The 14,902-nt window shown below is 45.7% G+C and overlaps 1 protein-coding gene across 1 annotated transcript in view; it reads right to left on the bottom strand.

Moving 5' to 3' along the window:
- Window positions 1-14,902, bottom strand: part of WDR93 (WD repeat domain 93) — a 48,335-nt gene that overhangs the window by 15,733 nt on the left and 17,700 nt on the right. The window contains exons 6-10 of the mRNA XM_062206670.1: window positions 14,426-14,464; window positions 5,149-5,233; window positions 2,262-2,433; window positions 567-643; window positions 21-107 (exon numbers count right to left, since the gene is read on the bottom strand). Coding sequence (XP_062062654.1) covers window positions 21-107; window positions 567-643; window positions 2,262-2,433; window positions 5,149-5,233; window positions 14,426-14,464 — 460 coding nt within the window. The remainder of the gene's footprint in view (window positions 1-20; window positions 108-566; window positions 644-2,261; window positions 2,434-5,148; window positions 5,234-14,425; window positions 14,465-14,902) is intronic.

Here is a 14,902-nt window from a genome sequence, read left to right as displayed (position 1 = left end):
CCGTCTCAGCCGGCAAGTACCAACTTTATCCTTCAGAGTTCGGTTCAGCGAGTAGAGGAAGAAATTGTGACTTCCAGTCCAACGTACGCCGAGGACACAGGCTACTCCTGGGGAAGGAGAGAAGGCACGGTGTCAAGTGACGAGCGTGGGTGGCCTCTGGTTTGCGTGGAAGGTGCCCACTCAAGCAGCAGCTGGTCTGTAGTCTTAGGGACCTGCTCTAAGGGACAGCAGTTTGTGCTGATGGGTGAGCTTCCCAAGGAAGAAGGACTGGGCACCCCTAAGAAGGGCTGCTCCTTCCAGGGCAAGAGCCCTTGGGCTGCTTCCATATCTTCTAGAAAATTCATGCCCACTTGGCTGTTCACATTTGAAACGTTTTCTACAAGATGCGTCCAGAAGCAGCCTGGCAGCCAGTGAGTCCAGGCTCAGGAGCCACAGGTGCAAACAGAAACCAGGAAGCTGTGGCTCCATCCCCTCCCACCAGGCAAGCTCATGCGTGGAAGGTCTCTGTGTGGAGGGACTCCCCCGAGCGACCCCTCACCCAGTACCACCTCTTGCTGCACCCTCACCTGAGGCAAAGGAGCTCTTGGCTTCCATTGGCACAGCAAATACGCAGCTGGGAAGGAAGAAGTGGAACGTGGCCATGCTGGGAAGGAAAGGCGAGGGAGTGAGAGCCACGGCGGAGAGATGGGCAGTTGGGAGGGGCCTCCCCGGGCACGGGGCCGCCAGGTAAGTTACATTCTGGGTGCCGGTCCAGGTGGGACGAGCAGCCCCTGGGCGCTGGTACAAGGAGGGTCAGGGAACAAGGAGTACCCCCAGGCCAGGAGGGGGCAGGGCAGAGAGGCCCCTCTGTCCTAGGGAAGACCCCATAAAGCCAACCTGGGTGATCTGCATTAATGCTCTCCTACTGGGGGCGATACAAGTGCTGTGCTTTAAAAAAAAAAAGGCCAGTTATGAGCTAAAGAAAAAAGGCCCCGATTCGTAGGCTGTCAGTTCTCCCACAGTGGACAGCTAACAGCACTGAGCACTGGCTTGCAAACTCTTCAATGGTGCAGCTGCTGTTAGGGCTTAGTGGGAAGTGGTGTCCCGCAGTGAGCGACTTCCAGCCCACTTGAGAGCAAGACAAGAGGTGTCACTTCCCAGGGACAATAAGAACCCACAGGAGCCGCCCGGAGAGCTCTTTCCTAAAATCAGCCCAATAAAGGACACTCCAAACACTTGGGCTCAGTTTTTCATGGACTGACGCACAGCGATGCTTTCTAATAATTATACATCTGCAAGACACTTAGAAAGGCAGGAAGGAAATGGAGAATAATGGTAATAGTGGTGACTTTAAAAAAAAAAAGATTTATTTATTTATTTGAAAGGCAGAGTTACAGAGAGAGAATCTTCCATCTCCTGGTTCCCTCCCCAGATGGCCGCGATGGCTAGAGCTGAACTGATATGAAGCCAGGAGCTTCTTCCGGGTCTCCCACTCGGGTGCAGGGGCCCAAGGACTTGGGCCACCCTCCACTGCTTTCCCAGACCATAGCAGAGAGCTGGATTGGAAGTGGAGCAGCCGGGACTCGAATCAGCTCCAACATGAGATGCCGGCACTGCACGTGGCAGCTTTACCTGCTACGCCACAGTGCTGGCTTCCATAGTAGTGACTTACTTCTGTCTTTAGGATCTTCTGTGTTTTTTAGATAATTTGGGGAAAATGTTGAAATACATATCACATAAAACTATAAAATAGATTCTCTTCCTTAATATCCATGTTATCAGGGCAGGGTTTGGCCTGGTGGTAGACACTCACGCCCACACTGGGGTGCCTGGACTGTGTCTGCCTTTGCCCCTGACTCCAGCTCGCTGCTGACGAGGACCCTGGGAGGCAGTGGGTACGGATGAAGTGCCTGGGTTCCCACCATCCAGAGAGGAGACCTGGATTCAGTTTCTGGCCGCCAGCTTCGGCCGTGCCCAGCCCAGGCCATTGTGGTCATCTGGGGAGTGAACCAGGGGATGAGAACTCTCTCACGTGCTCGTTTGCTCCCTCTCTCCCAAATTAAATAAATATAGAATAAAATAAAAATCCATATTATCACCCTTTGTTCTAACTATATTTAAACAATGTCCATGCACCACTTCAAAAGATCTACTCAAGTTTTCTGAAATCCCCCACACCAGAAAGAACGTTTAGACTGTGTGTTAATTCAGGTCCTCGGGCTGACTCCTGCCTGTGCTGGGAGATGTGGGGCTCCCCAGGCTTCCCAGGGAGGGGGGCTTACCTGAGAGGCTCCTCCTCCCCCTCCCCATCCAGGAACTTCTTGTAGGAAGTGTTGAAGATTTCTGCCTGCTGCTCCCACTGGCTGTCCTTGATGAAGTGATTCTGCCCAGAGCCCAGCCCATGGCAGTCCTCGATCTTTGCGAAGGCTTCCAGAGGGCTCTTAAACAGGGTGCCTAGGTTGAGAATGATCCAGAATCAGTCGCGGCAGCTGGACCCCCTATCCTGACGTCCCCTGCTGCACCTATGCTTCCCGGCTAGAAGCCATCATCCCCAGCCACCTGCTCTCGGGGGTCAGTAAGCTCAGGCGTTCATGTTCTTCCTGGCCTTGCTCCCACCCCACCCGCCCACTGGGCCCCGGCAGAGGGCAGCCACCCTCCCTCTTCCTTCTACATCTCCAGCCTTCTGCGGGCGGAGACCGTGTGTCACTGCTGCTGTCTGCCCAGCCAGGCAAAGTCCCCAGCCTACCAGTGACCACTGCTTCTCAGCGACTGCTGAAGGCCCAGTCTCAGGCTCTTCCTCTGCTGGCATTCAGCCAATCACCTCCCTCTAAAAAACCTCCTTTCTGGGGCCAGCACTGTGGCATAGCAGGTAAAGCCACTGCCTGCAGTGCTGGCATCCTTTACGGGCACCGGTTCAAGTCCCAGCTGCTCCACTTCCGATCCAGCTCTCTGCTATGGCCTGGGAAAACAGTGGAAGATGGCCCAGGTCCTTGGGTCCCTGCACCCACATGGGAGACCCAGAGGAAGCTCCTGGCTCCTGGCTTCGAATTGGCCCAACTTGAGCCATTGTGGCCATTTGGGAAGTGAACCAGCAGATGGAAGACCTCTCTGTCTCTCGCTCTCTTAGTGTGTAAGTCTGCCTCTCAAACACATAATTAAACCTTGAAGAAAAAAAAAAAAGATTCTCAGGTCCTGCTCCAGACCCACAAGGACAGCCACTCTGCAGCGGGGCCCGCAGTCTGGTTTAGTGAGCCTTCCGAGTGAGCTGGGGACAGCTCAAGTCTGGGAGTTGCAATGACACGCTGTATTTCCTGCACGTTTTGCCTGCATTCGCTCTCTTCCTCTTAACCATTTGTAGGAGTTCTTTCTAAACATACTGTGGATATGGACCACCAGTGAGCTTCATGGTTTTTGCAACTATCTTCTCCCACTATGTAGCTTGCTTTTTCATGCGCTTACTAGGTCTTTGGATGATTAAAAGTTCTTAATTTTAATGTAGTCAAGTTCATCCAAGGTCCCTTTTGCTGAAAGTTTTTTAAAAATATTTACTTATTTTATTTGAAAGGCAGAGTTAGAGAGAAAGAGAGACAGAGAGTGAGAGAGAGAGATTCCATTTGCTGGTTCACTCCCCAAATGGCTGCAATGGCCAGTGCTGGGCCAGGGCGAAGCCAGGAGCCAGGAGTTTCTTCTGGGTCTCCCACATGACTGCAGGGGCCCAAACACTTGGGCCATCTTCTGCTGCTTTCCTAGGCCATAGCAGGGAGCTGGATAGGAAATGGAGCAGCCTGGACTCGAAGCAGTGCTCATACGGGATGCTGGCTCAGCAGACAACGGCTTAACCCTCTGGGCCACAGCACGGGTCCCTGTAAGTTCCTTTTGTGTCTTATTTTAAAAGTCTTCCCTTTTTAGAGGTTATACAGGTAGTACTTACGTTACTTTGTAGTAATATTGTTTTGCCTTCCGTACTCACTCCTACAGTTTATCTGGAATTTGGTTTAGTGTCTGCTGTGGGGCAGGGGTGGAGTTGCATTCTCTCCGCCTGGACAGTCAGCACCGCGGTTCCCCCTGCCCGGTGGCCCCACCTCTGTCATTCATGCTCCGGCCTCTACTTTTCCGTCTCTGGTTCTCTATTATCTATGTTGCTGTTACTTTCTCATTTTTATGCGGCTTTGCAGTGAGTCCTGACAGCAAGTCTAGGTACCACGTTCTTCAGCACAGTGAACAGGCTGTTCTCGGCCTTCAGTGGTGGCCAAGCGTTCCCTTACGTGAGTGTTCCGTGTGAGGTAGCTAACCTTTTGCCTCTCTGAATAATGCTACAGAGAGCATCCTTGCAGATGTACCTTTGAGACCATGCATGAGGCTAACAGCACACACCCTGCATTCTCTGTCTAAAATGGCTGTCCCCTCAGTTCTTTGTTCTTTTCAATGATTTATTTATTCATTTACTTACTTTAGAGATGCAGAGAGGAAGCTCCCATCCCTTGGTTTACTCCCCAGATGTCTAAAATGAGCTGGGAGCTAGGAATGCAGTCTCCAGGTCTCCCACACGGGTAGCAGGAAGCCAGTTGTTGCTGCCTCCCAGGCCCACATTAGCAGGGGGCTAGAATCGGGAGCTGCAGTTGGTCAGCAAACCCAGGTGCTCTGATATGGGACCCAGGTGTCTTAACCACTGGGCTAAGCGCCCACCCTCTTGACTTAACTCACTTGCTCTGTACAACCTTGCCCAAGTGTCCGTTCCTCCCCCGCCCCCTCCACGGGCAGGAAGAGTCTCCTTGCTGTGTGTCTGCATGGCCCTCGATGCTGCCCTCCTCACGCCCCGCTCTGGCGGCTCCCTCCCGCCCTTCCCGGCCTCTGTACCTGGGGTCACGGTCACCACTCAGCAAACACCGCTGAATGTGTGGACGCAGGAGTATGGGCACAGCGGAACTCCAGCTGACAATCAGAAGAGACGTCTCCTTCCTGACTACAATGCCGTTAGCTAACGGCACGCTGCTACCATGTGTGTTGTGTGGCTTTATGAATTTTTAACAATTTCCTCTTCAGAACTAATCTTATAATTTAAATATCGCTGCTATGAACTGGGTGGGGGGGGGGATGGAGAAAGGCAAAGGAGGAAAAAAAACAGAGAAGTTGATAGCAAAAGCAGAGTATTAGCTGAGTCACCCTTACCTGCAATGGGCTTCGGTGGCTTGATTTTCATTATGTGAATTGGAAAACTCAATTTAACGTCTCCTTTAAAAGACATACTCATATCCTAAAAATGAGGAAAATGCATAGCTAATAAGCCAAAAAAGGAGGCTAAATAAAATCATTAAAACCACTCATTCTAAAAGGCAGAAAAAGAGGAAAGAGAAAAAAACATATGAGGCAAATAAAAACTAAACAGCAAGTTGGTATTTATTTTTTAAAAAAGATTTATTTATTGGGGCCAGTGCGTGGCACCGTGGGTTAGTGCCCTGGCCTGAAGCGCCGGCATCCCATTTGGGCGCCGGTTCAAGTTCAGGCTGCTCCACTTCCTGTCCAGCTCTCTGCTATGGCCTGGGAGAGCAGTAGAAGATGGCCCAGGCCCCTGCACCCACGTGGGAGACCTGGAGGAGGTTCCTGGCTCCTGGCTCCTGGCTTCAGATTGGCGCAGCTCCGGCTGTTGTGGCCAACTGGGGAGTGAACTATCGGATGGAAGACCTCTCTCTCTCTCTCTGCCTCTCCTCTCTCTGTATAACTCTGACTTTCAAATAAATAAAAATAAAAAGATTTATTTTATTGGAAAGGCAGAGTTAGAGAGAGAGAGGCAGAGACAAAGAGATCTTTCATCTGCTGGTTCACTCCTCAAATGGCTGCAATGGCTGAGGCTGGGCCAGGCAAAAGCCAGGAGCCAGGAGCTTCTTCAGGGTCTCTCACATGGGAGCAGGGGCCCAAGCATTTGGGCCATCTTCATCTTCCACTACTATACTTAAAGTATAGGAAAATATGCATCTTGTTAAAATTAATTAAAAGAGGAGCCGGAGTTGTGGCATGGCTGGTAAAGCTGCTGCCTGTGATGCCAGCATTCAATATGGGCACAGGTTCATGTCCCAGCTGCTCCACTTCTGATTCAGCTCCCTGCTAATAGCCTGGGAAAAGCAGCAGCAGATGGCCTGTGTGTTTGAGTCCTTGCCACTCACATGGGAGACCCAGAAGAAGCTCCTGGCTCCTAGCTTCAGCCTGGCCCAGCCCTGGCCACTGCAACCATCTCATGAGTGAACTGGTGGATGGAAGCTCTCTCTCTTTTTGCTTCTCAATCTCTCTCTAACCCTCTGACTTTTAAATAAATAAATATTTTAAAAATTTATCAAAAGAAATCAAGAGTGGCTATACCTACATTTCTAGAAAAAAAATACTAATTACCAGGTATCAAAGGGTTGGTGTCTAATGATAAAATGGTCAAACCAACATAACATTCAAATTACTATGCATATAATGACAGTGTTTTAAAATACACAAAGGAAAAATTCATAGAAATAAAAGAAGAAACAGATAAAATTCACAAAGCTGGAGATACCTCTTTCAATATCTGACAGAATAAACAGTGAGTCAGTGAGAAGAGAGCAAAGATACAGAACACATGAATAACTTGGCCAACAACACTAAAATACACATAGAACACGTAGAACACTTACCAAGACAAGCTGCATTCTGGGTATAAAATAAGTCTCAATAAATTTAAAAGGATTCAGATATATGAAATATGTTCTCCGATTATAATGAAATTAAATTATAATTTTAATGAATTAAACCAATAAAGGAGAGGTATCTTTAATATCTCTAGTAGTTGGGCATTAAATAACATACCTAGTAATCCACTGGTCAAAGAAGAAATTAAAAAGCATTAAGCTGGCAGGGCAAAGTCATTACTATCAATGGTCACCTTAAGGGGCTGGCACTGTGGCACAGCAGGTTAAAGCCCTGGCCTGAAGCGCCAGCATCCCATATGGGCACTGGTTCTAGTCCCGGCTGCTCCTCTTCCGATCTGCTACGGCCTGGGATAGCAGTAGAAGATGGCCCAAGCCCTTGGGCCCCTGCACCCATGTGGAAGACCCAGAAGAAGCTCCTGGCTCCTGGCTTTGGATCGGCACAGCTCCAGCCAATGTAGCCATCCGGAGAGTGAACCAGTGAATAGAACACCTCTCTCTCTCTGTCTTTACCTCTATAACTTTGTCTTTCAAATAAATAAAAATATATTTTAAAAAATTAGTCACCTTGAATGTAAATGGCTTCAACTCTCCAGTTAAAACACACAGACTGGCTTGAGTGGACTAAAAAACAAAACCCATCTATTTTTTGCCTACAGGAAACACATCTCACCAAGAAAGATACAAACAGACTGAAAGTGAAAGGATGGAAAAAGATATTCCATGCCAACAGAAACCAAAGTAGAGCTGGTATAGCCATCCTAATATCAGACAAAATAGACTTTAACACAAAAACTGTTAAAAGAAACAAAGAAGAGCCAGCGCTGTGGCGTGGCAGGTGAAGCTGCTGCCTACAGTGCCGGCATCCTATATGGGTGCCAGTTCTAGTCCTGGCTGCTCCACTTCTGGTCCAGCTCTCTGCTAAGGCCTGGGAAAGCAGTAGAAGATGGCCCATGTCCTTGGGCCCCTGCACCCACGCGGGAGACCCAGAGGAAGATCCTGGCTCCTGGCTTCAGATCGGCGCAGCTCCAGCCATTGCAGCCATCTGGGAAGTGAACCATCAGATGGAAGACCTCTCTCTCTCTCTTTCTCTACCTCTGCCTCTCTGTAACTCCGTCTTTCAAATAAACAAATAAATCTTTTTTAAAAAAGAGAAACAAATGTAATGATTAAGGGATCAGTTCAACAGTAAGATGTGACTATTAAAAATGTATATGCACCACCAGGGCTGGTGCTGTGGCGCAGCAGGTTAAAGCCCTGACCTGGAGCGCCGGCATCCCATATGGGCGCCAGTTATAGTTCCAGATGTTCCTCTTCCTAGCCAGCTCTCTGCAATGGCCTGGGAAAGCAGTAGAAGATGGCCCAAGTCCTTGGGACCCTGCACACACGTGGGAGACCCAGAAGAAGCTCCTGGCTCCTGGCTTTGGATCAGCGCAGCTCTGGTCGTTGTGGCCATCTGTGGAGTGAACCAGTGGGTGGAAAACCCTTCTCTTTTTCTCTACCTCTCTTTCTGTAACTCTATCTGAAAATAAATAAAATAAATCTTTAAAAAAATAAAAAAAATTAATGTATATGCACCTAATTATGGGGTACCTGGCTATTTAAAAAAAATGTTAATGGACCTAGAGGGAGATACAGACTCAATATAATAGTAATGGGGGACTTCAATACCCCACTTTCAATAATGGACAGATCAACCAGACAAAAAATCAGCAAGGAAACAGCAGAGTTAATTGGTACTACAGACCAAATGGGCCTAACAGATATCTACAGATCTTTCCATCCTGCAGTTGCAGAATACACATTCTTCTCACCAGTGCATGGCACTTTCTCTAGGATTGACCACATGCTAGGCCATAAAGCAAGTCTCAGCAAATTCAAAAAAATCAAAATCACACCATGCACCTTCTCTGACTACAATGGAATGAGGCTGGGAATCAACAACTCAGGAATCTCTAGAACATACGCAAACACATGGAGGCCGAGCAACATGCTGCTGAATGAACAGTGGGTCACTGAAGGAATCAAAAGAAAAATTTCTGTAAACAAATGAAGATGCCAATACAACATATCAAAACTTACAGGATACAGCAAAAGCAGTGTTAGCAAGAAAGTTTACAGCAATAGGTGCCTACATCAAGAAATTGGAAAGGCACCAAATAAATGAGCTATCAATGCATCTCAAGGATCTAGAAAAACAACAGCAAACCAAACCCCAAATCAGTCGGAGGAAAGAAATAATTAACATTAGAGAAGAAATAAACAAAATGAAACAAAAAAAATACAAAAGATAGCAAAATGATGAGCTTTTTTTTTTTTTGTAAAAATAAACAAAATTGACGTATCACTGGCACAATTAACCCAAAAAAGAAGGGAAAAGCCCAAATCAATAAAATTAGAGATGAAAGAGGAAAAGTAACAATAGACACCAAAGAAATAAAAAGGATCATCAGAAATTACTACAAAGAGCTGTATGCCAACAAACTGGGAAACCCAAAAGATATAGATAAATTCCTGGACACATACAACCTACATAATTTGAGCCATGAAGACACAGAAAATTTAAACAGACCCATAACAAAGATGGAAATTGATTCAGTAAAAAAGACCCTCCCAACAAAGAAAAGCCCAGGACTGGATGGTTTGGACTGGATGGCTTCACTGCTAAATTCTACCAGACATTTAAAGAACTAACTCCAATTCTTCTGAAGCTATTTAAAACAATTGAAAAGGAGGGAATCCTCCCAAATTCTTTCTATGAAGCCAGCATCACCTTAATTTCTAAACCTGGAAAACACACAACAGAGAAAGAGAACTACAGACCAATTTCCCTGATGAACATAGATGCAAAAATCTTCAACAAAATTCTTTTTTTTTTTTGTTAAAGATTTATTTATTTTACTTGAAAGTCAGAGTTACACAGAGAGAGAAGGAGAGGCAGAGAGAGAGAGAGAGAGAGAGAGAGAGAGAGGGGTCTTCCATCTGCTGGCTCACTCCCCAGATGGCTGCAACTGGAGCTGCGCTGATCCAAAGCCAGGAAACAGCTTCTTCCGGGTCTCCCACATGGGTGCAGGGGCCCAAGGACTTGGGCCACTTCTACTGCTTTTTCAGGCCATAGCAGAGAGCTGGATCAGAAGTGGAGCAGCAAGGACTCGAACCAGCGCCCATTTGGGATGCCGGCAGTGCAGGTGACAGCTTTACCACTATGCCACAGTGCTGGCCCCAACAAAATTCTAGCCAATTGAATCCAGAAACACCTTAGAAAGATCATTCACCCAGATCAAGTGGAATTTATCCCTGGTATGCAGGGATGGTTCAACATTCACAAATCAATCAATGTGATACACCACATTAACAAACTGAAGAACAAAAACCTTATTATTATCTCAATAGATGCAGAGAAAATATCTGATAAAATACAATACAGTTTTCATGATGAAAACTCTAAAAAATTGGGTATAGAAGGAACATTCCTCAACACAATCAAGGCAATTATGACAAACCCATGACCAGCGTCCTATTGAATGGAGAATAATTGGAAGCATTCCCACTGAGATCCAGAACCAGACAAGGATGCCCACTCTCACCACTACTATTCAATATAGTCCTGGAAGTTTTAGCCAGAGCCATTAGGCAAGAAAAAGAAATCAAAGGGATACAGATTGGGAAGAAGGAAGTCAAACTACTCTATTTGCAGATGACAAAATCCTACATATATAGGGGATCCAAAAGACTACACTAAGAGACTATTGGAATTCATAGAAGAGTTTGGTAAAGTAGCAGGATATAAAATCAACACACAGAAACCAATAGCCTCTGTATACACAATCTCACAGCTGAGAAAGAACTTCTAAGATCAATCCCATTCACAATAGCTACAAAAAAAATCAAATACCTTGGAATAAATTTAACCAAGGATGTCAAAGATCCCTACGATGAGAATTACAAAACATTAAAGAAAGGTAGAGAAGAAGATACCAACAAATGGAAAAATCTTCCATGTTCATGAACGGGAAGAATCAATATCATCAAAATGTCCATACTGCCAAAAGAAATTTATAAATTCAGTGCAATATCAATCAAAATACCAAGGACATTCTTCTCAGATACAGAAAAAATGGTGCTGAAATTCATATGGAAACACGGGAGGCCACGAACAGCTAAAGCAATCTTATACAACAAAACAAAGCTGGAGGCAACACAATACCAGATTTCAAGACATACTACAGGGCAGTTATGATCAAAACTGCCAGGTACTGGTACAAAAACAGATGGATAGACTGATGGAACAGAATAGAAATGCCAGAAAGCAACCCAAGCATCTACAACCTACAATCTTTGCCTACAATCCTTGCCTAAAATCTTTGACAAAGGAGCTAAAATATCAATCCCTGGAGCAAGGATGGTCTCTTCTCAAATGGTGCTGGGAAACTGGATCTCCACATTCAGAATAATGAAACAAGACCCCCACCTTACACCTCTCACAAAAACCCACTCAAAATGGATTAAAAACATAAATCTACAACCCAATACCTTCAAATTATTAGAGAACATTGGGGAAACCCTATAAGACATTGGCATAGGCAGAGTTCTTAGAAAAGATCCCAGAGCACAGGCAATCAAAGCCAAAACTGACAAATGGGATTACACCAAATTGAGAAGCTTCTTACTACAAAAGAAACACTCAGCAAAGTGAAAAAGCTACCGACAGAATGAGAGAAATTATTTGCAAACTATACAACTGATAAGGGATTAATAACCAGAATATATAAAGAGCTCAAGAAACCCAACAACAACAAAACAAACAACCTAGTTAAGAAATGGTCAAAGGACTTCAACAGGCATTTTGCAAAAGAGGAAATCCAAATGGCCAACAAAATGCTCAGTATCACTAGCCATTAGGAAATGCAAATCAAAACCACAAAGAGGTTTCGCTTTGCTCCTGTTAGAATGGCTTTCATACAGAACTCAACAAACAACAAATGCTGGTGAGGATGTGGGGAAAAGGCACACTAATTCACTGTTAGTGGGAATGCAAACTGGTAAAGCCACAGTGGAAATGGAGATACATCAGAAATATGAATATAGATCTACAATATGACCCAGCCATCCTACTCCTGGGAATTTACCCAAGGGAACTGAAATCAGCAGATGAAAAGAGTTATCTGCACCCCCATATTTATTGCAGCTCAATTCACGATAGCTAAGATATGGAATCAACCCAAATGCCCATCAACTGAAGACTGGATCAAGAAATTATGGATACATACACCATGGAATACTACACAGCAGTAAAAAAATAAAGATTATATGCAATAAAATGGATGAAACTGAAATAAACCAGTCCCAAAGGGACAAATACCATCTGTTCTCCTTGACCTGTGATAACTAATAGAGCATCTAAAAGTGAAACTGACACTTTGAGAGCAATGACCTTCAACAGCCCTGCTCTCAACTGTTAAGGGACAGGTTTTTTTTTTCACACTATTTGTAGAACACTTTACTTAACATAGATTTAATCATATGTGTATGAAGTAATTGAAAATAGATCTTGGTAAAAAAAAATAGTGGGAATAGAAGAGGGAGGAGGAAGAGTAGTGGGAGTGTGGGTGGCAGGGTGGGCACAGTGGGAAGAATCACCTTGTTCCTAAAGTTGTAATGAAATATATGAAGTTTATGTTCCTTAAATAAAAGGTTTCTGTGGAAAAATCATTTAAAAAAGCATTTGGGAAGTATTTTGAATTGATTGAAAACTTATCAAAACGTAAAGGATGAAGCTAGAGCAGACCTTATATATTTATAGCACTAAACACACATATCAGAAAGGAAATATTTCAGATCAATGAGCTTCTACTTAAACTAGAAGACAAGGGAAAAACAACTCAAGGCATGCAACTCAAGGAAAATAATACAAATGATACTGGACAGCAGTAAGATAGAAAGCAGAAAACGAGAGAGAAAAATACATGAAATCAAAAGCTTGCACTTTTGAGAAAATTAATAAAATCGACAAACTGCTGGCCAGGGAAATTTAGAAAAGAAAAGAGGAGACACAAATCACCAGGGTCAGAAATGAGAAAAATGACATTACTACAAATTTAAGAGAAAACAGAATAATAATAAGGGACTATTACGAACCACTCTAAGCCAATGAATATGGAAACTGAGATAAAACAAATTCCTTAACAGACAAAAACTCCTTTTTTAAAAAAAAATTATTTATTTGAAAGCAGAGTTATAGAGAGGCAGAGACAGAGAGAGGTCTTCTATCCGCTGGTTCACTCCCCCAAATGGCTGTAACAACTGGAGCTGCACCGATCTGAAGCCAGGAGCCAGGAGCTTCTTCCAAGTCTCCCACGTGAATGCAGGGACCCAACTAATTGGGCCATCTTCTACTGCATCCCCAGGCCACAGCAGAGAGATGGATTGGATGTGGAGCAGCCGGGACTCGAACTGGCGCCCATATGGGATGCTGGTGTCACAGCCAGAGGCTAAACCCCCTGTGCCACAACGTTGGCACCATAAACTTGTATTTTAATTTCATTTTCAAAAAACCTTTTAGAAGTTCCCTCAGAGACTAAGCTGTACAAACTCTGAAGTATCTATAATACGAAGTACACATGCGGGCAGCAGGCTAGGAAGACAAGGCAGGGTTATCTGACACAGGAAATCTGTGCCCACAGATTGATGAGTAAAAAAAAAAAAAAATCCAAAACAGACACAGGATAATGTTATTTATGCTGGAAAACAATTCCCCCAAAACACCCTACATTTTCAAAATAAGCAAATAGGAGCCATCACTGTGGTGCAATGGGTTAAGCTGCTGCCTGCAGTGCTGGCATCCCATATGGGTGCCAGTTCGAGTCCCGCCTGCTCCACTTCTGATCCAGCTCCTTGCTAATGCACCTGGGAAAGCAGCAGAAGATGGCCCTGCACAAACATGGGAGACTTGAGAAGCTCTTGCCTCCTGGCTTCAGCCTGGCCCAGCCCTGGATACTGCAGTCATTTGGGGTGTGAACCAACAGATGGAAACCCCCTCCATCTAATTCTGCCTTTCAAATAAATAAATCTTCTAAAAAATAAGCAGGGGCTAGCACTGTGGCACAGTAGGCTAAGCCTCCACCTGCTGCACCAGCATCCTAATTGGGTGCCAGCTCCAGCCATTGTGGCCATTTGTGGAGTGAACTAGTGGATGGAAAACCTCTCTCTCTGGCTGTAACTGTGCCTCTCAAATAAATAAATTTGTTTAAGAAAATAAGCAAATAAAAGCAAAATACAAATGCATCCTTGAGATCCAGAAAACACACACCCAGTTAACAATGGCAATGACCGCTGGAGACCTGACCCTTCCAAGAGGGAAGTGCTCCTATACTATTTATGAAACATAATCTAATTCAAAAAGGAAGAAGAAGGGGCTCTGATGGAGGCTTCCCTTTCAGAAGTTCACCTGTCCTTCCAGAGCTAAGCAAAGCACGGTGCACTCCGTGTCGCAGAGCGGGAGCCAGGAAGCAGCCATGCCCTCTGAGGCAACCCAAAAACACAGGCTGGGCCTCGGAAGGGGCCACAGGGGAGACCCACCCCGGACGAGGGACACGGGGCCGTCATCCTCAAGTCAGGGGCCGTCATCAGTGGATGAGATACACGGTGAAGTCAGAGGACCTGAAAACCGCGTCCCGGCGGCACATTTTACTAGTACAGTTGATGAAATTTCAAGTACAGATGAAAATCTCTAAAAGGCAACTGAAGTCTCTCTGGAATCTTTCTTTAAAATTTCTTACCGTTTCTAAATTATCTGGAGTGATGGGACCGAGTGTGCTCTGCGGAGAAAAACGAGACATTGATTCGCAGTGGGCTCATCGCATGCTCCCTCCTCCCCCTTCAATCCTCTGAGACGTTCATTCTGGCCCCAGTCCCTCGTGTGAGCGGCGAGTTCATGAGGCAGACACGGCGGATCCATACTGGATTTTAGCATACAATGCCGATTGTCCCGATCTTCAAAGGTAGTTAGTCTGGGCAGTGGGAGAAGCAGCAGCAGCCAGGCAGCCCAGCCTTGTGAAGGCGTTCAGCACACCTGCCTTGCTGTCAAGATGACCACAAGGAGGTCAGCTAGGCCGAGGGGCGCGGGTGGGGCGGGGGGAAAGCCCGAGAGGAGAGGCCGCCAGCGGGGTTGGTGGCTAGGCGGTAAGAAAGCCAAAAAAGGCAGCAGAGGACATGTCCTAGGATAGAGAAATGCAAACAAAAGGGAGGAGAGGACA

The sequence above is a fragment of the Lepus europaeus genome, chromosome 11 (assembly GCF_033115175.1).
Source record: "Lepus europaeus isolate LE1 chromosome 11, mLepTim1.pri, whole genome shotgun sequence".
Classification (NCBI taxonomy): Eukaryota; Metazoa; Chordata; class Mammalia; order Lagomorpha; family Leporidae; genus Lepus; species Lepus europaeus.
The sequence above is the reverse complement of the archived record's forward strand: the minus strand, read 5'-3'. Positions and strand labels throughout refer to the sequence as shown.